The following is a 24,044-nucleotide window of genomic DNA, read 5'->3' as shown; positions in this document are numbered from 1 at the left end:
ACAATTAACGTATCTCAGTTAATCTGAATACATTATGAACTGTTTGCAAGATGCCTTTTCTTTTCCATACACAGAAGCAGCCTTTCTAAATTTCAGATTGCTTTAAGTTTGTGTTCTTGATTTAAGATGGATTCAGTACATGGGGAGCCTTGCTGAAGTACTAATTAATTGGCATTACTTTGAGCAGATTTGTTCATGTCTACAGTGTTTCATGACTCCCTGCATTTGATCAAAGTTCTAGCTTTATTTTAGTTTCTTCTTAATTCTTTAAGCAAAATTCGGTATGAGGAATGATAAAATTTATTGTCACTAGGTGATAAGTACTTAGGTCACAGTTGCAGCTTAACCCTTTGAGATCCAGTATTGCATTGACTTTTTCCTTGACTTTTAGGTTCCTAGGTACATACCTTACCTTTTAAACAAATTACAGGATTCTTGAGATTCTTGGATGCTTTTGAAAACGCCTTCATGGAAGCTTTTTGGGAACCTTTTGCTTTTCATGCTGTTAGCATGTCAATGATTATGGCACAGTTTTACCTCTTTAGAAACCTGGGAGTTGAGTGTTTTAAGGAGACAGTCGGATGAGCTGATTATTTAACCCTGTCATTCTAGTGCGATGCAAGTCCAGTTCAGTCATGACCACTTAAATCCCACGTGCGAAGTTGCTGGTTAGAAAACACATCTATTCTGTAGAAGCTACAATATTAAATAGCAAAGTGTCTTGAGAATTTAAGATTACTTCCATTGCAATCCAAACCACATGGAAAGGCAAAGCTTAAGGGCCAAGATTTAACCTTTTAAGGTTTATGACATGGCACGTATAGTAAAACACAGGTAGAGTTTTTGCAGTTAGAGGCAGAAAGAGAAAGTTGGAGAAGGTACTGACTCAAACTGAGAATCACAATTGCACATCAGGGTCAGACTTGTCAAAGCAGAAAGTGTCTGGGTTGACTTAAAGCCAGCTGGTTAGTCTTACTGTGTAAAAGTTGTCTTTGCTTGCTTACCCTGCTCTTTTAGACTCAGTTTTAAAGGTCTATATGTTGCAGCACATATAACAATGGTATAAACTACTTAGGATTTAATTTTTGGAATACATCTTTGGGATTTTATCCAGTTTCATACTATATAATAGTTAATTGGTTTGCAAGATGAGAATCTTAGATGAGCTGCATATGCAGAGCACCATCGTTCACAACAGACTAACGAAGCAGAAACCTTTAATTAGTTAATGTCATGAAAACATTTTTCAGTTCTTTAGGCTGTGACTGCACATTTTAGTCTTAAATGAAAGCATAGGCCTGCTTTTTCGTTTTTCCTTACTGCTTTCATGAGCTCAGATGTTCATTGGCTCTTAAGCGTTGAAAGAATCTACTTGTCTTGAACATGTTTCATGTGCCCCTCTGTTATTCTTGTTTGCTTGTGTTTGTCTTTTTTAATTAGGGTAGCATTGACCCTAGTTGACACACAGAAGTCACAGACCTCTCCGACTCGTGCAAAACTGTGCACCTTGCCTCAAAAAGCGTACCCTTGACCTCAGTATAGGTCTACGTGAGGCAGCAGCTCTCGATACTCTTAAGAAATGTGTATGGTTTCCTGTGAGCGCGTAATGGAGTAGGACCCTAATTCTGAGCAGTGTCCTTGCACTCTACCACAATTCAAACTAGCTAATAACCGTAGCCAAAGTAACATTTTCCATGTAGTTGTCTCGTACAGTTTCTTTAATTTTGCATTAGCAATTGATTTGCCACCTAAGCAGAGTCACTTTGGACGCCTGCCGTGCTACCGATGGGATCCGCGGGCGCAGGATGCTCGGTACGGCGGCGGTGCTTTGTTGCCTGGGGCACGCCGCTGCGGGACCTTGGCTGGCGAGGAAACATCTTGATTAGACAGGAGAGGAGGTCTCTGTATCTTCCTCTATATTGCTATTCCCCAATAGGGAAGGAGAAAAAGAAGCTGTGCTTATTAACAAGGTTTCAGTCAAGTCTTAAAACTTTTAGATGTATTCAGGAGGCAAACACTCAGCTTTTCTAAAAGGTCTGATCTCACTACTGAGATCAGTATGCACGGTCTGCATATGCATAGGAGTTTCTCTTCCAAACCTGGCCAGGCAAACAATCGTGTTCAACCTAAACTTCAGAAAGTATTTAAATTTAAAAAAAAAAAAAAAAAGTGTATTTCTTTTACCACAGCACCATACTCTTTTGAGGGTACGTGTAAAAATTGCCTCAGATAATTCAAACCTACTACTGACTTCTGCTGGTTTATCTGTCTTGGTCAGAAGCACAGATATACTGTAGATGGAGTTGTGCTACCAGCAGGATTGAGGGAGCAGATTGATGGTTTTTAACCAGATAACCTTGTTCTGAGAGGATCTTGAATCATGGTACCGGAGGAAAGCACAATTTTGTGACAGTGGTTGTCTGCGGTAGAAGCAAATGCTGTAGTGATGTTTGTATACTCTTAAATGGCAACTGTGATGGATGCGGTCAGAGGCGTTGTTCGTTAGTTTTATGCAGAAGTAGACAGAAGAAAATATACAGAAGGTTTTGTAATTGCTTGTACAAAAATTAGTTTTTGCAATCGTATAGTATTTTGTCTGACTTACTTTTCCCTGAGTCTGCATTCCTAGTAATGGTGACTAACTGTTAGCTACATGGCAAATCATAAAATGGATTGCAGATCCCCAAACAGGTAATCTGCTCAATGTACACGCCAAATCTATCAGCTTAAAATAGTAGTAGTTCTGCAAAGGCAATAAAAATCACCCACTAAATTAAATGTTTCTCCAGTCCCATGCTGCTATGAGAATTGCATTTCTAAGTGAGTACTTTGAAGTTTTCTGAACTATGAAAATAAATTGTGAATGCCTAATCTCAGCGTTTTTGTAAGATGTGAGCCAAGATAATCGGTGCTTGAAGAGTGTACATTTAGTAAAACAAAACTCTCAGAGGGGGTTTGATCACTTTGTCCTTCAACAGCACAAGATTGGGTGGAGGCACAGGAACAACTGGACTTGTTTGCCACTTCCCTGAACAAGAAGGCATTTGTCTGGCAGCTGATGCAGCCTGGAGCGCAGCTAAACCCGTGGCTGTCAATTGATGGCAATTCCAGCTGGCAACGTTTAGTGCTGTCTGTACGCTCCCCTTCTCCATCAGACGCCTTCCCGGATCCGTTGAGGTTCAGGAGCAGGGTCCCATCTGGGTTGCCAAAACTGTTACTGTACGTCAGTACTTCAGAAACTCTCTAAGACTCAGCTTTGGAGTTTTAGAAAGCAGGAGTTCTTTATTGCAGCGCTGGGTGCACGGGGTATTGCTCCACCTATCGTGCATACCAATTCTTTCAACAGTTGTGATTATATACAAAATGGATATACGTATTCATGATTTTTTTCCTGAAAGTAATTAACATATTCATCCAAATTCCATGAACTCATTAATATATGAAAATGTTCTTGGTGCAGACGCGCTCGAGGTCTTTGGTGGTCTTCAAGCTTCTCTGGTGGTCTTCAGTAGTCTTCCTCACTTGTCCGCTAAGTTCAGCCTCTTCTAGTGATTCTGTGCAGTGGGATACTTCACGTGTTTTGATACAACTTATCATAAAGAATGTTCATCAGTAACTCTAATATCTGTCTTTTCTTGATTTTCATTCTTTTAACACAAGCCATATTGACACTTTTAAGCTGAATTATCTAAAAGGGCCTAAGGTTCTCATCTTCCCAGGGAATTGCAAGGTCGACCAAAAGCAATTTTCTCTGGTATCTTATACATTTTGCAACATAGAGGTTTTCTTATCCACCGCTAGTCAGCATAACAAGGCCACTCTGTTCTTCTCACAACACAAGATGTAAAGCATCTTGTATCACTCTCCTTGAGCCGCTCAAGCTACTGCTTGAGTGCAGTAGCTGCCAGTGAAATTTAGAGAAGGAGACTTCTGGTACTGCTTTGTCCTGGAGAAGAAAGGGGATAAGAGAGGCCTTGTCTGGAGCTGCTTTTGGAGAGACTAAACACATGCAGCTGCGGTACCAGGTTGGAATGGTGGCACCTGCCCTGACCCATCACTCTCCCTGTACTGCGGAGTTTTTCACAGCCCTCAGTGTTAATGATGTGTGCTTGGGTGTAGTTAGCACTGAGTATTTCTTTGAGTCATCAGCAGCATCCCTGATAAAAACAGCCTGTCCTCTGGCAGGCAGGCCACCCAAAACTAAGCCGCAATAACGAGACCTCAGCAGCCTGGGTGCTGGCTAGCCTTGGAGCCGTGGGAACCTGATCGTGGTGTGCTTCAGAGGCAGATTCAGCAAATCCGCCTCTGTTCCCAGGTTTCACAAATGCTCTCTTTTGATTCCCTTTCATAATTTCTCAGGTTCTTTGATTGAAGATGTTTGTGTCTCCACCTCAGCAGTTGCTTTTCATCTCCCAACCCTGAGGTGCCTTTCAGTGTCTCCTTCTGTCTGCTATAAGGAGTCTCAATTGCACGGTAGCAGTTGCTCTTCTTGCCGATTTTGGATTCAGCTATAGGTTACTGAAATCAAATATTACTCCTGTTAGCTACAGGCTGCTGGGCCTACAGTGCTTTCCCACCTGCAGGAGATATTGAAGATAGGAAGTGGGAACAATGTGATTTTTCGTGATTCTATGGTTCTATGAAGTTTTGCTCCTTGCTGTCTTTTTGGCTGGTGGGTGCTGACAAGATGCCTCATGGCAGTGGTAGTACATTTGCGATGACAAGGAGTTTGTATTCGAGCAACTGGATTTGATCGGCATCGTGATGAAGCGGGATGCTGACTTGCATCTTTGGGACGAGTCCTATAGGAGGCTGCAGTACTCTCAAAAGAATATACCCCTTGGCTTCTTTTGGCTAAGTTGTTGCATTTCAAATTGCAAGAAATTGTTCTTCACAGTTGTATTGGCAAGAGGATGAGAACTGTTAACAATCCAGACAGTTCAAGTCTACCTGCCTAGTAGAAATTTGATGTTTACTCGGTGGCAAGCCTGCTGAATACAACCCCAAACTTCTGCAAGACTTCACTTAGGGACTGGATCCACTGGGGGTGAGGGTTCCCTCTTTCCCTCCTCCTTCACCACGGGAGATGTTTTAAGGAGACATGTAGGAACCTGTCTCAGCTGTCTGTATGTTGAAGAGATGTAGCCTCTGAACAGTCAAAAAGAGCTTGAGAAGACACCGACGGCAGTGGGCATCGCTGGGTGGGTCTGGGTGGTGGTGCTCCACAGAGCCAGCAGGAACAGCCATGCTTCCTCTGCTTAGATTTCTAGATGTTTTTATGGCTTCTTTCATCAAACTTAGCTACATGCTCCCCTGCTTTTTAAATAGAAATATGTCTCCTTTTGTTCTAACTGACGCTTTTCAGTCTCTGATATTTATTTGCTTTACTTCTTTGGTAAATGCAAGCATGCTTTGCCAGTACAGCAGATAAAATGTGTACCCTGTGCTTAGATACGTAGTCTTAGATGTCCTCTGCGTGTGTTTCTGGTGTAGTAAATTCACTTGTGAGGGTGGCAAATTGGTTCAAGGGTCTGTGGCTGTTTACAGCAGCCCTGGAATAAATGTGCCCTAGAGGGATGACAGTGCTTGCGCTGAAGAACTTGAGCTCAGTAAAGAAGAATTTTTGAGCTCAAAAATTGGGTGTGAGATTACAGGTGGAACAGATACAAACAGAAAACTTGCAAGTGATGCAACATCATTTTAGTAGCCAGAATTTCAATGACTCTGTCTCCAGGCCTAAAGCTTAAGCACGCTCTATTAGTTGTGGACATAGGACGATTTCACGCTAGTTACGGGACAGTACTGTTGTAAACGAGGTTGTTCCTTGAGGTGTTGGAAATGCGCTGATGGTGTTTGGGAAGCGAGGCATGCTGTGAAAGGATGGGGGTTGGCATGGGCACGTTGTACCGGTCAGGCAGCAGGAGGCCTGCAGGCAGGGTGTAGGTTGGAAAATGGATGTCTGTACCTGTTTCTTGCAACGAGAAGCAACTAGCAAGTAATAAAGGTCTGAATGTTTATAATATGGTAGAGGAAGCATACAGCCTTGGAAGATCTGTGCATGTTGGGACTTAGAGTGAGCTGTCAGAGGAGCCATGGAGATCACCTCATTACCGTCAGTGGTAAAAAAACAGTAGTGTTAGTAAAATGGAGAGAGATAGGTGGGAATTGGCTCCATGTTACATCCAAGTTTTTTAAAAAAAAAAAAAAAAAAATCACGAGAAGGAAAGATGCAAGGCTGGATAGGGACACGTTGGTGGATCAAGTGTGAGTGCATTCGTGGTTATCTTTAGATGGAAGAACAAATCACAAACAGAGAATTTTTACAATTTTGTAGTTGCTTGGATGTAGCTGGGGATTTGAGTTGGAACAAGTGATAGCTGTAACATTCAGTAAGGAGTTGGCAAGATGTAAAGCACGACATTAACAGCTGTCTTCAAACTTGTTTTTCTTGAAAAATTAAAGCTTTTGTAGTTATTTGAAGCATCGAGACACCCTTTGTGATATATCGCCTGTTCCCATGTCAGTGTGGCTTTGGCCATAAAATGCTAGTTAGCTTAGATTTTTCTCAACAAAAGGCTTGAAGAGAGTGCTTCATGTGAAACTGTCAGTGCCCCAAAAAATGTCTTCGAAGCTGAGGAACAAAAAGAGAGAGATAAGATATCTTATTGTATTAAAAATAACTTTTGTTACTCAACAGTATTTTTCTTTTTTTTTTTATAGATCCTAATTATCTGATGGCTAATGAACGCATGAACCTGATGAACATGGCGAAACTGAGTATCAAGGGGTTGATTGAATCGGCGCTTAATCTGGGCAGGACACTGGACTCGGACTACGCACCTCTTCAGCAGTTCTTCGTTGTGATGGAGCATTGCCTTAAACATGGCTTGAAAGGTAACCTTGCTTGAGAGGAGTCCTCCCGGGCTGTTTGTCATAGCATAGCAGCCAGAAAGAGCAATCTTGTTTTAAAAATCTAGTTTTGTAATGTACACTAGACTGAAGAGAGGCAGAGCAGGGTCACTGCTGTGATTGCAGTGGACTTGACAGACCACAGGAAGGGCGGGGGGAAATAATCTGCTGAGGGTATAACACTGTAGGTGAAAAGTTCACAGTTGTTGCAGGTGCTTGCCATTTTTAAAACATCTTTTCAGATGACTCAAGTGTAGCTAAGTGATCACTGATAAAATTAGCTCCTCGGCAAACTCATGACTCTTTTTTTTTTTTTTTTTTTCTGCACTTCCTCATGCTTTAGGGATGCAAGGGTCCTCTTGCTGAAGAGGAACTGTAACATGGAGGTCCTTTCTCAATAGTTGTATCAAAACTCTGGATTTTTGCTTTGTGCAGCTAATGACTTGTAAGCTGCTTTTTAACATAGCAAGCAGAGCATATACTTAACTATATAACATGGAGTGACAGCTAAAATTGCCAAGTACCAGACTATCCTTCTTGATGTGCTGCCTTTGCATGATAGTAGCTTGAGATGAAAAGCAGAGGATATTAAACGCTTTGTCAGCACCCATACGTACATCCTGCCATGCTTCTTTAGTAGTTGTGCTTTCAGCATTTTGTGTGACAGAAGCAATTCCTGTGCTGGTTAGGGTAACATTGTGCGAGGGAGAAGTGTTCATATTCTTTAGCTTCTTTGTTTGTCCATTTGCCAGTGCCCCTGCTGTTGGCCATAAGTTTGAAGTTAACAGGGTTCTCGGTCTTCTCACTGCTGCTGTGAAATAGCAGTAAGAACTACAGAAGAAGAAAATTAATTTCCAGTTTTAGTAGGTAGGAGTCACTAGAAGGCTTTTCTGAAGGAGGAAAGGATGCACAGAGAAGCCCCTAGCAGCTCTGGAGAAGGAGCGGGTTCAAAGTGGTGTGGTCTTTTTCTTGTAATGTGATGGTCAGCGAGAGAAAGTTACTGTGCACACATCAAGTGTAACTTAGGGACAGTGGCAGCATCCTAGTAGAAATTTTGACCTTTAGCAGTGAATCTAAGTTGCTGGTTATCACTGAATGTTGTTATTTTGGCATATTGGGGATGTATGGAATATTTTCTGGCATCTGCCTTGAGCTCCTGTTGCCTTATTTGTACTATACCAGTAATTGCCACGCCTGGGCATAAGAAGTCATCTTTTGTACTTGCCTGGCAGCAGTCCCAGAAGAATCTTTCTGGCAGTTTTTGTCTACTGTTCATTTACTTCTGACCATGTTTGAGAATGCGTTTAGTCAGCACAGGTCTCACGGGCTCATTTTATATCTTTTTCTTTTCTAGCCAAAAAGACTTTTCTTGGGCAAAATAAGTCATTTTGGGGACCTCTAGAACTAGTAGAAAAACTTGTTCCTGAGGCTGCAGAGATTACAGCGAGTGTTAAGGATCTCCCAGGGCTGAAGTAAGTACAGTCTTTTACTGCACAAGTACGTAATACATTAATTATTTAAGAAGGATCGTGAAGAAGAGAAGGAAGGGCAAACACAACCTTCAGGAATACTCCTGCCACCTTCTGCTGTTAAAAATGGATCACTACTCTCTTACTGTTGATCAAGGTTCTGCAGAACGGGAGGATAGGGTATATTCTTTCTGTGTTAAGCGCATGGAGTCTTACGGGCAATAGCGCATTTATTGCTAGCACTAAACGAGTGACGATGTGTCTCAGGAATGGGAAAAGCCTTTACTGACTCTGTTTCTGAAGTCAGACTGAAGAGGAAGGGAATTGGAAGGAAGGTGATTACAGGTTCAATAGTTTTGGGGCTGACAGAGGTAATTTTTCTTTTAAATTATTTCAGGTAAACTGGTAAAGTTTGTGTAAAAGGGAAGCTCAGTCACCAAGTTGGAGAAGATACTAGTTTATGTTAAAGAGCAGAAGAAAAAAAACCACTTTAAGCATATATCGCTTTTAAAAATTTCATGGTCATTTCAGACATCACATCCAGGTTTGCTTATTCCATGCTAAAAAGGAACTGTAAGAGGCTTTCGGCCTGGGGAATAGGAGAATGTGTAAGGAAGCTTTTGTATTAGCAGTGAGACTAAGGATTAAATCTTCTTTGCTGAAAGAAGAGATGAATAGATTCAATAACAGTTTCTTTCAGGTTAGTATTTAGTGATGTGCATACAGACAAGTTCTTTTACTGAAGATGTGCGCAGGACTCCTCCTGGAACAGCTTACGGGACCAGCATGGAGTGCCAACAGTGTTGTGCTAGAGCTCCTGTTACCTTTTCCTCTTGTAAAAGAATATTGAAACATTAAATAAATTGCAGTTAAGAACGGTTTTGGAATAAGTTTCTAAATATTGCATTCATACTAACCCTTGGGAAATGCCATGTCATGTATTAGTGAGGTCAAGTATGGGGAGTAATGAAGATGACTTTCATGGGCAGTTGCTGCTTATACCAGTTAAGGTTAGAAAATTAAGTGTTCCACGTGTTGTTTGGTGTAAGACAGTTGACTGACTGCTGGAGATTGAATATAAATTTCTTTCTAATCAGAATACTGCTCAATGCGGGGGATTTACACCTTCCTTTGGAGCATCTGGTACTGGCTCCTGGCCAGCATGCCAGGGTAGATGAGCCAGAGATGTGATGCAGCATATCAGTTATCGTATTTTTAAAGCTGCGTGCTTCAGATTGCCAGGAGAAACAGAGGGGGAAGGACTGTGACTATAACCCGTTGCATCCTATGAGTGTGTTAATGAGCAAAATAGTTGAAGAGAAGGGTACTGAATCTGTGTTTTCAGTTGTCTTTGTGGATTCTCACCCAACTTAACGCCTACCTGAAAGAGCGGTGCTTGGGCATCTGTGCTGAACTGAAGTATACACATGCTATTCTGACTTGCCTTATGCAAAACTGATTTTGAATTAGAAGGTGATGTGTTGAAGCAGCTGATCTCTGTCTATGTAGTAGCATCCAGCAGGGGTAAAGTCAGGGAAATATTTTTAGTATAAAAACAAATACATAATTAGTTACGAGGGAAGCAGTGATTGCTTAAATAAATTTGTCTGTAACTATTTGCACTTAAATACCTTGTATTTCCCTGTTTTCATCAGTGCCAGCTCTATCTTTGAGATGCAGAAACTTTGGGTAGAATGGGATTATTAGAGCTGTGTGTGAAAGTCCATTGCAGCATGTCTGTAACTTTTGTTTCTGGCCTTTGTAGGACACCTGTGGGTAGAGGAAGAGCTTGGCTTCGCCTGGCCCTAATGCAGAAGAAACTTTCAGAATACATGAAAGCCCTGATTAATAGAAAGGATCTTCTCAGGTGAGTGTTGAGCTTGCTTTTGGATTAGGTTAGGTTCACTTGGCTCTCTTGTAAGACCTTTACGATCTTTTACACCCAAATGGTAAAGTATGTGTGTACTTTTTTTTGAGAAATAGTAATATCTATGAAATGCAGAGCTTCCTCTGAGGGCTTAAAAGTGCTTAGTATTCTTTCTTAATTCAGAAGCTGTTATTTCTCTGCTTTGTCTCAAATATCCATTAGAATAAACACAAATTTAGGTTCTGAAGAGATGATTTGGGTGAAATACTTGTACAGAGGGGATACAACATTCTCTGTCTGCAAGATCTTGGCCCTGAAATTATTTCTGACCTTGTCACTTTATTACCATCTGATTTGGAACAAGTAATTTCATTTCTCTGTATTTCTGCTTCCCAGTCATAAAACAGCAATAATTTTCTAGCTTCACTGAAAGTCCATGGGTTTGAACTGCTATGTCTGTGTAAAGCAGTAGGATTTAATAAATATGTTGGAGTTTCCTTACTCAAACAAGTAGGTTTCTCTTAGCTGTATGGGTAAATCCATAGCTGACTTGCGGTTAGAAAGGAGAACTTGGTATTGTCCACTGGAAAATGTGGCAGTGGCTTGTGTTAGTAACTGTATGTAAGAGAGTAGTAGAAGTATGCTACTTAAGAAACTCTGATATTAAGCCCCCGTCTTAAATCTTCAGTGTGCTGTACCGTTACTCAAGAATCGTGCTTACTTTCCATCACCTTTCAACAGTGAGGGACCAGGTCTCCTATCTATTGGGTCTTTGCCTCACCTAAAGACTTTCTGTGCTAAGAGACATGTGTTCAGTCAGAGCAGGAGTACATTGATAGTACGTAGGAGTACATTTTGGTGTGGACTACGTGCCGCTGCCTAGGTTTTTGTTAAGGCTGAGCTTGCGTTATATTGACGTATGAAATAGCAGGGATGCCATGCTAGTTGATATCGTTTTAGTTGATCTTTAAAGGTGCAACACTTGTTTTCTTTTGCCGTGCAGTGAATTTTATGAGCCTAATGCACTGATGATGGAAGAAGAAGGTGCAATCATTGCTGGCCTCCTAGTAGGTTTGAATGTCATCGATGCAAACTTCTGCATGAAAGGAGAAGACCTGGACTCGCAGGTACTGGGTATTCAGTTAATGGTTTTTTTCTGCTCATTTAAATTGGAAGAATTTTCCATTGTAGAGGACTTTCATCAACTGAGATAGAAGTTTGTTACTATATGTAATAGAAGACTAATATAAGCTTGTGAATAATGATTGTGGTCTTCGGTTAGCTGGCGGCACTGAGATCAGAGACTCAGGATTTTGGGTTTCTCTTTGCTGTTACGCTTTGCTGTGGTCTGCAGGCAGATCACTGCAGAGTGAAACGTGGTAAATGAAAAAGGAGGTGAAAAGGGGGAAGGACTTAGCCAAAACGAGGGGAGAAATGGACAGAACTGTTAATTCACTCACGCTGTGTGATGAGATCATTGTGGCTGTTAAACAACAGAAAATGAGCCCGTATGCACTTATGTTCCAGCTTGCATAAGCAGTGTATATGCAGATAAGGTGATGGTAATGTTTTGTCCTTATGTCCTAAGACTAGCTTGCCAACTTGCTGCTTCTCCTAGTATATTTTTTCTTGAAATACACCATGTTTTCATTAATTTTGGGTAGATTACTGGTATAATAAATCCTTGCTATAATATCACATTTACTCATGTTCTAACTGCATGACTCTCAACTTTCACAGCTGTGGACAGTGTTTAGTCTTAGAAAAAGTATGTAATGTAAAATGCAAATTTTTCTTTTCTAGGTTGGAGTTATTGATTTCTCAATGTATTTGAAAGATGGGAACAGCACAAAAGGCAGTGAAGGGTAGGTACACGCAGAATTGTCCTGCTTCTTACCTTTTGGTAACTTGTATTCAAGTATTCCCGGTTGCCCTGCAAGCTGTTACGTTTTTAATTAAAAAGCTACTTAGACTGAATTGCTCTTCTATGATCAACCGTAATCTATAAATAAGGTACTAGAAATGTTCAGAGGGGGCAGGGGAAGGGGAAAGTCTCCCAGAAATTCTGTGTGTTCTTCCTTAACTGGCAACTGAAGATAAAAATATTTTAAAAGGGACCCTCTGCTGAGTTAGGTCTGCCATTCTTTAAAGCCTTTTCGGTATGCAGCTTAGTAGCCTTCACCAGTTGTATGGCTAGCAGGATAGTCGTTGATTTTTGGCACCATAACATCCTTTGGAAAAAAAAAATCTCCAACTGGAAAAGATCATAAATGTAATAATAGCCTAAAGTACTTGTGCCAGCATACACAAACAGAGCTGTGCAACATTCAGAGCAAGTGGTTGAAAAATAGTGTGGATGCACTGACACATGGATCAGGTGTTATGGTTTTCTGAGGTTCTTCAAGAGTACTTCTTCTAAGGAATTCCTGCTAGTTTGAATTCAGATAAATATTTAATAATTATCCCTCATGATCAGGTGTTTTGATCGCATGTATTTTATCTATAGTTTCCTTTTTGGAACATGAACATTCTTTTCTTCAGTTAAGATTTCCTGCTGCAAGTGCATGCAAAACATGCTTTTATTGACAGTTTTCCTTGAACGGATTTTGGTGAGATGACTCTTGTCCAATATAAACGTAGTGCAAAACCAGTTTTTTTTCTTTGAAATACTGCTGTACTCTTTGAAATGTTGTCTGCCTTAATCGTTCTGTTTTGTGTGTCACAAAATGCCTGAAAGCCATCCAGGTAACTGTGGCGGTTGCAGCTTCTGGGAAGTCAGGGGACAGTGACTGGTTATGAAGGCATAGACTGTAACTCAGCTTTACTATTTCATGTATATCACATGGACTCATGGAGACCTAGGGTATTGGTCCGATGCTGGATATGCAGGCTCTATCGCCACGTTTCCTCTTAGACCTTCAATGGTGTCTTTTAGTTCTCTGAATCCAAATGGTTGAGCTGAATGATACTTCTTTTTTCCAGAGATGGTCAGATAACTGCTATTTTGGACCAGAAGAACTATGTAGAAGAACTCAATAGACATTTAAGGTAAGACATGATTTATTTATTCTTTATTATATAGTGCGACAAAATAGAAAACAGGGTTTTAAAAAAGAAGGAATTACTGTAGGGTTTTTTCTCTCCAACAGTGCTACAGTAAACAACCTACAGGCCAAGGTGGATGCCTTAGAAAAATCCAACACTAAACTGACTGAGGAGGTAAGTGTAACAGAAAATCATCTGATGTTTTGGCCTTTTGGATTAAAAAGGAAAGAGAGAAGTTATTTTCAGATTTCGGCTGTACGTAATGATGAGTGTTTAACAGTGGAACTGGAAGAACTGACCTGCCAAGGAATTACGCTGGCTGTTGCTACTAACTAAGCATGAGGTGGAAGAACAACCAAATATTTACGTTAAAAACCAAAAACTGCTGAATACGCTTTACCCCTCTGAAGTCTTTGAGTGCTTTCTGATTTTTGGAAAATGTCTTACAATAAATTGTACAGTGAGTGTGGTTTCGAATGCCGTACACCTGAGGTAGGTTACAAGTTGTCCAGACGTGACAAAGAAATTTTTAAATGTCTGTTTATTTTGGCAGGTGCAGGCGTTTACTGCTGTGTAAAGATAGCAATTGAAGTGTTTCAATAACTTTTTCTCTAGCCTGTCACAATTTGCAAGAAATGAAGGAAAAATTATTATTATAGATAAAACATTCAGACTGAGCATGAAAAATGGTTGGTACACGAGTCATAGTTGTGATCTGTGTTTTAAAATTGGTCTTGCCGTTCATTAGTAATGGCATAAATGTAATAAAATCTTCTGGGGTCAGTTCCCTGACAAATGGGCGATAGTAGGTCTCATCCTACCAGTTTTACAGTATCTCTGTCCACATGTCACTTAGCTCAGCAGAATGATTTGGATTGGCATGTCTCAGTGCTCCTGCAGTATAAATATGAAATAGAAATTCTCTTTTGCTTGTTCACCCTCATTAAAGGAGGTCTGTGTGTCTAGTTATTGAACATTTACTCTAATGAATGTATTCCAAATGATGAGAAGCTTTAGCGATGGAGATTAGTGTATCTACTCTTGCAATTAAGGAGTAAGAAAAGTTTTTTATAATGAAAATATTTTTTTAATTTCAAAAAGGTGGTCTGCAGTAGAGGCTGCCTTTCTCAGTGCTACTATAATAAGTGGCTGTTGATTTATTACCTGCAGAGTATCAGTGCTGTGCCCATTAGGCGTGGTACCCATGAGATCAATTGCAATGTTGACTGAAGTATTTTTTATTTTATAACTTACTTGCTTGTATCTTAGTGAAGTCTGCATGCTGTTCAAAGTAAGAATTTAAGTGATGCTGGAACATGCTGTGCCAACTAGTGCTATTTGCAGGACGTAGCTAATGAACTGTGTCACATGTCACAACAATTTGTGTGTTTGGCTTGAGCTGTACCAAAGAGTCACACTTCTATCAGGGCCATTTCTATTTAGGTTTCTCACTTAATAACATTGCTGATCTCTTGGAATGTCACTGAACTTTTCTTGTGTGCAAGGCTTACGTAAATTATAATTTAAAAAGCCGGAAGGAGTTTTGGCCTTTGACCGTACACTCCAAGTAATCTGTTAGCCTGCGGTGATGTCTTGTTGGGAGTTCCTCTGAGGCAAATGTCCTGTCTTGTAAGGGTGGTGTGTGCTACTGATTCTCTGTTTCCAGCCAAATCTTTCTTCTCTGATGAGTTCTCATCGTACTTGTCCTGCCCAAATGGTTGAGCATCTTACAGCTTGGATGCTCTGCCTAGCACTGTACCCAAACTACTGAAGCTTTAGCAAACATAAGCAAGTATTCCTTCTCTGGTAATATATTTCAGTTGCTAGAAGTCAACAAAACTTAGCTGCCATGCATGTGCTCACATCTTTCCTTTTTGTTATCTTTGGCAAGGGAAGGGGAATGCAGCGAGAACTTCTGCTGAGTTGCGATAACCGCATGTTACACTGAGTCTAGCAGGTAGAGACCTGAAGAGGTCAATAACTTTCCTGAGAGACCGGAACCAAAATAGGTTGGGAAGCCTGTTTTAGCCGATATTGGAAATCCATCACACTGGCACTAATTGATGCTTTTTCAGATAGTCTTTCTTCATAGTAGAGGCTGAGTTGTATTTGCCACTCCAAATATTTTTCTTTCTCACTTTGAGTGTAAAAAAAAAAAAAAAGTCTTTTTCAGAAAATGTGTCTAGAGAGGAAAGAAAAGGTCAAGTAAGTTTCTGTTGTGTTACTGTTGTTCTGTTTTGTTCATAGCTTGCAGTTGCAAACAACAGGATTATTACACTGCAAGAAGAGATGGAACGGGTTAAAGAAGAAAGCTCTTACATCTTAGAGTCCAATCGTAAGGTTGGTGTGTGTGTCTGAATGATGACTGAACCTTTTGGGCCGTCCCAGCCCACATTCAACCAAGAAGTCCGTGTTTGAGAGACTTTATTTCCTTATGTATCTCCCACAAAAACTGCCGTAGAGAAGAGTGACTCCAGGTGGGTCCTCTGCATTGGGTAGCAGATGGACCTTGGCCGCAGTAAATCCTGCCTGGCCGTAGCCGATTAAACTGCGAGTGTGCGCAGAGCCAAGAGCTAACGCAGCGTGTTGTTGGCTTGCGGGGTGGAGGTGTCAGAAGGGACCGGAGGAAGGGAAGGATGATTTACTGAGAGGGTGGCAGAAAAATATGGATGTAGGAGCTCTGCTTTTTTGGCCCGAAATGCTATCCTTTTCGGAAATCAAAGGGCAGGATCTATAATATTTTTTCATTGATTTACTGAAAGTGCTAGGAACTATGGCAGAATCTGGTTTTACTTTTAAAACCCATGAGATCTTTTTCTGAGGCTTTGTAACCTTACTTAGTATATTGTGAAAGTTCTGAAAACAGACAGTCTGCCCATTTAATTCATATCCATTAAAGTGCACCAAGCACTTGGGGAAACAGGGAAATAGAGCCATTTCACATGGAAGCTGCATGCTGCATTAACTGAATGGAGCTCTGCATTTTGATAGTTGCGGAGTTTGTTTTTGAAGTTGTGGGAAAAGGAAATAATCAGCAAATGTGAGGGTTAGTAGTATATAATGACAAGTTCATTGGGTGTCTTCATTACCTTAGGTCACTAAAGACAGAACTGCTGATGGACATGCACTGACTGAGGCACGAAAACAGTTAAAGGAGGAGACTCAGCTGCGGCTGGTAAGGACTGCATGAGCTTGGAGTTCACTGCAAATGGCTTTTTCACATAGTAACTCCATGTCAGTCAATCATTTCTGAAAATATTTGGCCGGGGGATTTTTTTTTTGTTCTTGCCTGCCTGCTACAGCCTGATCTGAGACAGTCTTGTCAGAAGCGATGTTAATTTTGTGGCCCTATTGATAAGTTTGAGGTCTGATTCTCAAAATGAGCGGCACACTTGCATTTCTAGGTCTGACGTGGTCCCCATGCAGATAATGCCATTGCCACTTTCTGAGTATTACTCAATATAGTGTGTTCAGCTGGTGCCTGAGCAGAATGCGTGTAAGAAATAAAGTCTGCCAGCTTTTCACTAGTCTCCTCCATCGGAAAGATGGGCCTATATAGTACTTTCTGACTCTTTGCTGGTAATGCTGTTTACGTTGCTTTAATATTGGACTGAAGACGTGGATTTGTTGTCCTTCATTGTCTTTGATGGGTCAGATCTGTAACTGTGACGCTGTGGCAATGCAGCACACTTCTAGGTAGTGACTGCATTGGCAGGAGCACCAGTTAAGGGTGGTTATCTTGCGGATGGTGAGGAGAGCTGGCTGGTAATGCTGACTGATCCATACGTTCCAGGATGTGGAGAAAGAGCTGGAGGTGCAGATCGGGATGCGACAGGAGATGGAGCTAGCCATGAAGATGCTGGAGAAAGATGTTTGCGAGAAGCAGGATGCATTGGTGGCACTCAGACAGCAACTGGACGATCTCAGGGCCCTAAAGCATGAACTGTCTTTCAAGCTGCAGGTAGGGAAATAATTAAACCAAATGCAGTGAATTCCAGATAAAAGTGATAGCTCTTGTTTTCCCCTACCTATTTAAAAGGTGCTAGGTGTGGAAGGGTTACAGGCTGTATAGCATACTTCTGTCTCGCTGCAAGAAAGCTGTAGTACTTCAACAATTGAATGTGGTGGAAGTTAAAGGAAAATGCAGTTTCTTCTGAAGAAAGACTCATGATACAGAAATATATGTGCTTGACTGGGGAAAGCATCTTCTGTGTTCTTGTGGTATAAAAACTGAGCAATGGTAGCTTCTGTTCCAGTACCATCTAGTATTTGAAGGCATATAGTGTAAATAAATCCATTACTGTGTGATGACAAAAGCGGACTCTTAAGACAGAGCAACACAAAAAGATCAGAAAGAAATCCTGAAATAAATTTTAGAACTGCGGAGAGTTGCTTCTGCTCTCCTTGAGCCAGTCATTCTGTGCACAACAGTCAAAGGATATTAGCAGGTACTGCATTAATGTGTGTTATACAGGAAGCTTCATTGATTATGGTATTACTCTTTTGTGGGGTCCAGATGTAGCCTACACCTGTATGGCAAGATGTTTGTCCTTGCAATATTCACCTGGCATTTGTTTTTGAGCACCTTCTCCTTCCGCTTTGGCTTCTGCCCCTTTCATTTCATGTGCCACATGGTTTAGCGTGGGTTATTTTGGTTTTACTGCTACTTACAAGAAAACACGGTGCTACTTTTTCCAGAGTTCAGACATGGGAGTGAAACAGAAGAGTGAATTAAACAGCCGTTTGGAAGAAAAAACAAATCAGATGGCTGCCACCATCAAACAGCTTGAACAAAGGTAAAAAATGAAACTTTTGCAATTATAAAATCCTGTGTGTATTTTAGCGGTAGTGTCCCGCTGACCCTGAATGGACCAGGCAAGAGTCCGAGTGCTCTGCTTAGCCATGCTAAACGGAGCTGCATGAGGAGAGCTACAGTTTTTGAGATGCTGTTAGGAGAAGTGTTTTGCATGCTCAGGAGGGCTTCCATGAGAAAAGAATATACTGCTAAACCAGTAACTAATATAGCAGCTTTGTTTATCTATATCAGCTGCACTTTTGTATGTTATCCACTCGTTACAAGTTAATCGCTATTTCTGATAGCACTGATAAAAAATAGAAATACAAACTAAGAGAAGTGCTTGACTGCTAATGACAGTATTACAGTGGGAGCAGGAAGGACAAGCGTGCAGCAGAGGCCAGGCTCAGAGCTTCTTGGTTATTCCAGATCTCTCTGGTACTGTTTTGAAAAAAATACCCCAAGTCAAACCATTCTCTTTATGAACAGCCTTGTACTTTCTGAGGGAGATGAACTTGAAAAAAAAATCCTCACGTGAAAGTAAACGGAGGAAGCCTGGAGGGCAGCTAGAAGTTGATAAAGATAGCCCATAGGTATAATATTCATTCGGACTGGGACAAGTTCCATCCTAATGACCGTGTTGCTCTCATGTTACTAACCCTCATGAAATTCGGAGGGCCTCAGCATCAAAGTCAGATTGATTTGAGAAGGAGCAGTGCTCCTTTTTCCCTTCAGTCTTGTTCTCGGAGCCAGGCCTTGTGGTGGTTTGGCCAAAGGTTCAGAACTTCAATCTCTGCGAATTGCCTCGACTGTCGCGCTAGCTCCGAGAAGATCAGGGGAAAGAATAGCTCTCACCAACGTGTCTGGGACTTATTTAATGAGTGGGTTGATGCACTAAGTTAACGCTTTCGTTTTAGGGTTTATGTTCTGAATGTTTCTTTATAAAAAAGGTCATTTTGTTCATGGAAAATTTGTATTTTAAAATGTTTTATGATATATACTCAGCTAATTGATTTGCTCTTTTTCTCTTGCTGTTCTTGTTTTTCCATTTTCTCATTATCCTCATTCTGACTTACTTATACAGTGAAAAGGATTTGGTGAAACAGGCAAAAACCTTAAATAGTGCAGCAAACAAACTGATCCAGAAGCATCATTAGACATTTTTATGTCTGGTCACCTCACAGCTCTGACATCAGAACTCATTTATGAGGGGAGAACTTGCAAATTGCTAAAAGCAACTGTTAAAATGTTAATTGTCACCTAAAGTTGATTTGGAATTTGCTGAATTTTTAAAATCAGTGAGTTTTTCTTCAGAGATTTAGAGTCGGGTATAAAAATCCCTAACTTTGCCATTTAAACTGTGTTAAAGTACCAATGAGTTGGCCAATAAACACACCAGAAAAGCATAAGGAATGGGAGATATGTGGCTCTGTACATCCCGGTGATGCATACCGTATACAGCAGCACAAGTCTTCAACATGCATGGATACTAGGCGCGTTGGTCAAGCCAATTATCAGATTGGCCAGCTCTGGAAAGTCAACTAGTTTTCTGTGTTACCCTTTTTGTGAAGTAGGCGAAAAAATGCATCCCTGGAAGTTGTTGAAAGTAGTTGTGTGTGTACCCCAAGCCGTTACCCGTTCACTTCTGTTCTGTGGGTTCAGCCCCAAGTCCAAGACAAACGGGCGCGACTCGATAGCTCATCACCGTGAAGACCAGCCCTCTTGTAACCGAGACTGCTTGCAACGATTTTGCCTTAGTGACTTGGTGGGAGGGTGGGGACTTATCCTTATTCCTTTAAACTTCATGTGTCCAGAATTAGTAGCTAGGTGTCTTAGAGTAACATGATAGAGTGGTAAGTTCAGTGGAAACCTCCTTATCTTTGCATTGCCTTCTACCTCTGCCATGAACCCCTCTAGACGTACGTTGCGGTTCTTCCCGGCCGAAGGAAGCTGAGGAGAGGTGTTTTGGTAGGTCTCTCCTCTTCCTAGAAAGGGAAGTTACACGTTTTACAAAAAATAATCTGATCTTTATACTCTAGTGTTTAAAAGAAACAAAAACGGAATAAAAAAAGAAAAAAAAGAACAAAATCTGCAGTGGTGGGGAGTGGAAATGGTAATTTGGTATTTGACCATTCCTTGTTTGAGTAGTTAGTGGTTTAACAGGAAGAGTTGCCTTTTACCATTACACTTCTTTTATTTGCTTCTGAGTTTCTGTTGCTCAATACAAATGGAATTTGCTAATGAAAGAACAGCTAAAGCTTGGAAACAGCTCTCAATAGGAAAAATAATTGCCAATTTAACACCCCAGTGCAAAACTTCAAGTAACTGTAGCCTGGACTATTACAAACTAATATCCTCTTCCCTGTGGCCGCAGAAATTCACCCTGCTGGCCTGTCGCAGGCTTTAGGTTATAAATGCTCCTAAAGATTATTTTTTCCCAAGATGATCACATTTGGGGGTTTCCTGTGCTGAATAAGGGGTTTTTTGCTCTGGTGAGATGCCTGTAAAAATTCTTTGGTGCCAGCTCTCCCTTTGTCCTGTGGGATAGTGCTCCTTGGGGCAGCGGGCAGCAAATGTGACTGAATCGCAACTGGGGAAAGAACACCTATTGATTCTCACTAGGTACATATAAAAATGCGTGAGGCTCAGCCTAGTCCTTTTGTACACAGGCGTGTACCACTGCTTAGCTTGTTTAATGGACTCCCGCACACAAGCAGACTTGGAGACCTGTTTTAAATCTCTACATGATGCCCAAGTCGCACGCTTGAAAGTATAAACTTAACCTTCAGTAACCTTTTACTAGAAACTCATTTTAACTACGTGGAGAAAAATAAAATAATAATAAAAAGGTGGAAGCTTTCATCAAGGCATCTAAACAGCTAATTAGAGCAGTGAACTCCCCTGTCCTCCCCAGATTTCTTCTGTAGAAATAGGGGGTTGGGCTGGTTTTGTTTGCTGTCACAGCAACGCTAAAATATGACAGAATTAAGGATCTGGCCATTTCTGATGTCAGGCCCAAAGTGGAAATGCTTTGGTGTACTAATGCCTGGGCGCTTGAGCCGATGTGTCAGTCCGTGGAAGAGACCAGGAAGATGCACTAATTCTCAATATAGTAGCTAACCTATGTTGCAAGTTCCAGTTACATGTGTAAAGCTGAAATGTAACGTAAATTAAAATCAAATTTGACTTAAAATTCTGTGTACTTGAGGTTTGCTTTGAATCTGGATAAAAGTGATGTTTTATGTTTTTCATCTAATGGCTGTAAACTGTAGTAATAGAATAAAAACTATTGAAAATCAGAGCTTCTGCCTGGTTCACCTACATTTTGCTTTTCTTTAAAATATTTTCCTCCTTTCCATTGTTTTTACCATTCCTTTTTTTGGCTTTACCTTTTCACTGGGCTTTTTATTTGTTGGTTAAACTCGGTCTTCCTCCCCACCATGGCTTTTGTTTTTTATCACAAGTTCATGTGGCTCAAATCCAGATTGCGACAGGCAGAGAAGGACCGTCAGTTGGCCCAGCAGGACAACCGTCTCTTCAAGCAGGAGTTTGGGGACAAAATCAACAGCCTCCAGCTAGAAGTGGAAGAGCTCTCCAGGCAGCGGTGAAGAGATCCTTTTCTAATTTATTTTCTGGGCTGTTCTTACTGTGTCTAGTAGAAAGCAGGCAGGGCGATGGCAAAAGGAGGTAGGGGGTTGGAGGTGGAGAGAGACAAGTGGCGTGTTAGGTGCCAGGCAGGCATTAACTCTGGGGAGGTGAAATGCTTTGTCACATGGCAAATCTTTTAACAATGCATGTCTTCTTAAAGTTACAACTTGAAAATCTGGATTGGAAGAAAATGCAAAAGAGCTACGTGGTCAGCGGAAACCACCAGCAAAAGTACCAATCTTATGTGGCGGTGGAATACCAGAAGCAGGCAGCAGAATAACTTGGGTGAAAATGAAATGTCAGGATATTTTTCTGAACATGGAAATGCCCGTGGGGGCTTTCTGCGCTGCGGTTAGGTTTATTGGGCATCTGCCGATAATCGTCTCGTTTGAAAATGGGTAGTGCTGGAGATGCAGGAGGACAGGGATCACCATAAGCTGCAAAACTTGTTTGGGACGCTGGATGGATCCTCAGTCTGCACTGAGGTCGTGTTGCAGGTTAGCCTGCTCTAGGGAATGAGAGTTAGCTGGATGTGTGCTTCAGAGCGCAGTCAGGTCTCTGACGGCAACGCCAACCTCTCCAAAGGCTAGCATTGCATCGGACTTTCCACTGTAATAGCATCGTTTGGAATCTAAAGCTAACGCTAAAAGCAGACAATTTGCTGCTCATCGGCAGGGATGTAGCAGCTAAGTCTTTGCCTAGAGTTAACGCTGAAGAGTGTGGAGCAAGGGAAGCAATCCTGGTTGTCAGTCTGGCAACTAGTGCTATGAGTTGTTTCTTTTTTTTTTTTCCTCACTTGAAACTGGTCTGAGTTTTGCTGGGAGGCGACCAAAAAGTTGGAAGCCAAATGTAGAGAACTTGGTGAGAGCTATCATATTTTCCTCTGCAGTGTCATCAGTTTACCAGTATCAGGAAAACAGAGAAATCCTCTTATCTTAAAATAGAAGAGCATCTCTCCTGCAGCCGTGACGCATCCTTGGTTTGTTGCAAGGTCACTGAGATGTAATTGTGTGGAAGCATTGCTGGATGCTTTTTTTTTTTTTTTTTTAATTCTGTCCCCTCCTCCCCTCCTGGCACAGCTTTTCATTTCCTTTTTCAAAAAGTTGCAGAGGCTACCCAGAAAACCAGCAAATGGCTTTTATGAGAAATTTGTGCGAGGTCCTGGGTGTGCATGGGTGAGCTTAGCAGTGTTCTTGGGTATAAAGGGGGAATGCAGCTTCTCTGCATATGCACCTTACACTGAGTCAGTTTAACTTAGTGTAGCTACCTGGGTAGGACATTTGCAAATTGGTCTATTTTTGCATCAGTTGGACTTTATCTGATTCCTTTGTCGCTCAAGGTAAATAGAGATGACAGTGTGAAAATGATTGAATCTCCTTTACCGGGAGGCTGTACTGCTTTATTTAACTGAGTTTCTCAAGGAGTGAGTTATTGGTGGGTGCTGCAGTGAGTGGTGGGTAGTCTTGCTTGAATTATATTCCTTTAAGAGGAGACACGGCTTTTTGTGTTCATGGGCGTGTCGGCTTTAAATCCAGTTACAAACAAAAATTCCCTCACTTGGTTTGTTTTTAAATGTCAACATGGGCAAGTATTAATTTCTAGATCTAAGACTCTACCAGCTTTACTCACTTCAGTTAGGCTATGTAGTTAACGAGGCTGTAGCCATAACGAGTTATTTAAAAAACTGTTGGAGCGGTGTGGAGACTAACAAGGTAATAATGGATAATGGCAGGTTTAATAGCAGTGAGGATTCTGAACGTTTTATGTACATAAAGTACATAAGTACTTTACCAAGTACAAGTCTTGCCACTACTTTTACCGGGAGGTATGTGGTTTCTAGGCTTTGATTTTGGGGCAGGGGTCGTTCCCTACGGCAGCTACCGTATTTTACCCTTAATGCTTTCAGAAGACGGCGTTTCTAGTGCTTCAGTCCCTGACGGTCCGCGTGCCCCAAGAGCTTTGTTGCTGTCGTGCGCAGGCACGCTGCAGTCATGGAGGCGTTGAGCTTTCTGGTGGCCCAGAGCAAAGGCTCTGTGACCCGCAGCTAGATTTAGAGCCGTGCTTCTCTTCAGCCTGCTTCGGGCTGCGTCAGGGACCTCAGATGTGCTTGTTCATCTGTCTTTGACCTGCTGATTAGTAGTCCTCCCAAATATGAATGTGCTGCGCTCAGCCACGTCTTTGTTCCCTCCGGCTCGATGTACCGCAGCACGTGCCGTGCGGGGCTGACACAAAACCCTAAACCGTGGTGCTGGTGCGGATCAGCGGCCCGACTGCTTAGCAGTCTTGAAGGAGCACGTGCCATCCCTTCGTT

The 24,044-nt window shown here is 41.5% G+C and overlaps 1 protein-coding gene across 2 annotated transcripts in view; it reads left to right on the top strand.

The window, feature by feature from the left end:
- Positions 1–24,044, top strand: part of RUFY3 (RUN and FYVE domain containing 3) — a 47,894-nt gene that overhangs the window by 16,312 nt on the left and 7,538 nt on the right. The window contains exons 2-13 of one of the 2 annotated variants that reach the window (XM_010575497.1): positions 6,721–6,894; positions 8,264–8,381; positions 10,144–10,245; positions 11,249–11,372; positions 12,049–12,110; positions 13,228–13,293; positions 13,395–13,464; positions 15,538–15,630; positions 16,385–16,465; positions 17,084–17,251; positions 17,989–18,086; positions 21,570–21,689. In XM_010575497.1, coding sequence (XP_010573799.1) covers positions 6,721–6,894; positions 8,264–8,381; positions 10,144–10,245; positions 11,249–11,372; positions 12,049–12,110; positions 13,228–13,293; positions 13,395–13,464; positions 15,538–15,630; positions 16,385–16,465; positions 17,084–17,251; positions 17,989–18,086; positions 21,570–21,689 — 1,276 coding nt within the window. Of the gene's footprint in view, positions 1–6,720; positions 6,895–8,263; positions 8,382–10,143; positions 10,246–11,248; positions 11,373–12,048; positions 12,111–13,227; positions 13,294–13,394; positions 13,465–15,537; positions 15,631–16,384; positions 16,466–17,083; positions 17,252–17,988; positions 18,087–19,169; positions 19,981–21,569; positions 21,690–24,044 lie in introns of those variants that run through there. The other variant, XM_010575498.1, reaches the window with a different exon arrangement.

The sequence above is a fragment of the Haliaeetus leucocephalus genome, unplaced genomic scaffold (genome assembly GCF_000737465.1).
Source record: "Haliaeetus leucocephalus isolate CR32 unplaced genomic scaffold, Haliaeetus_leucocephalus-4.0 Scaffold484, whole genome shotgun sequence".
NCBI classification, from domain to species: Eukaryota; Metazoa; Chordata; class Aves; order Accipitriformes; family Accipitridae; genus Haliaeetus; species Haliaeetus leucocephalus.
This window is presented reverse-complemented; position numbering and strand designations above follow the sequence as displayed.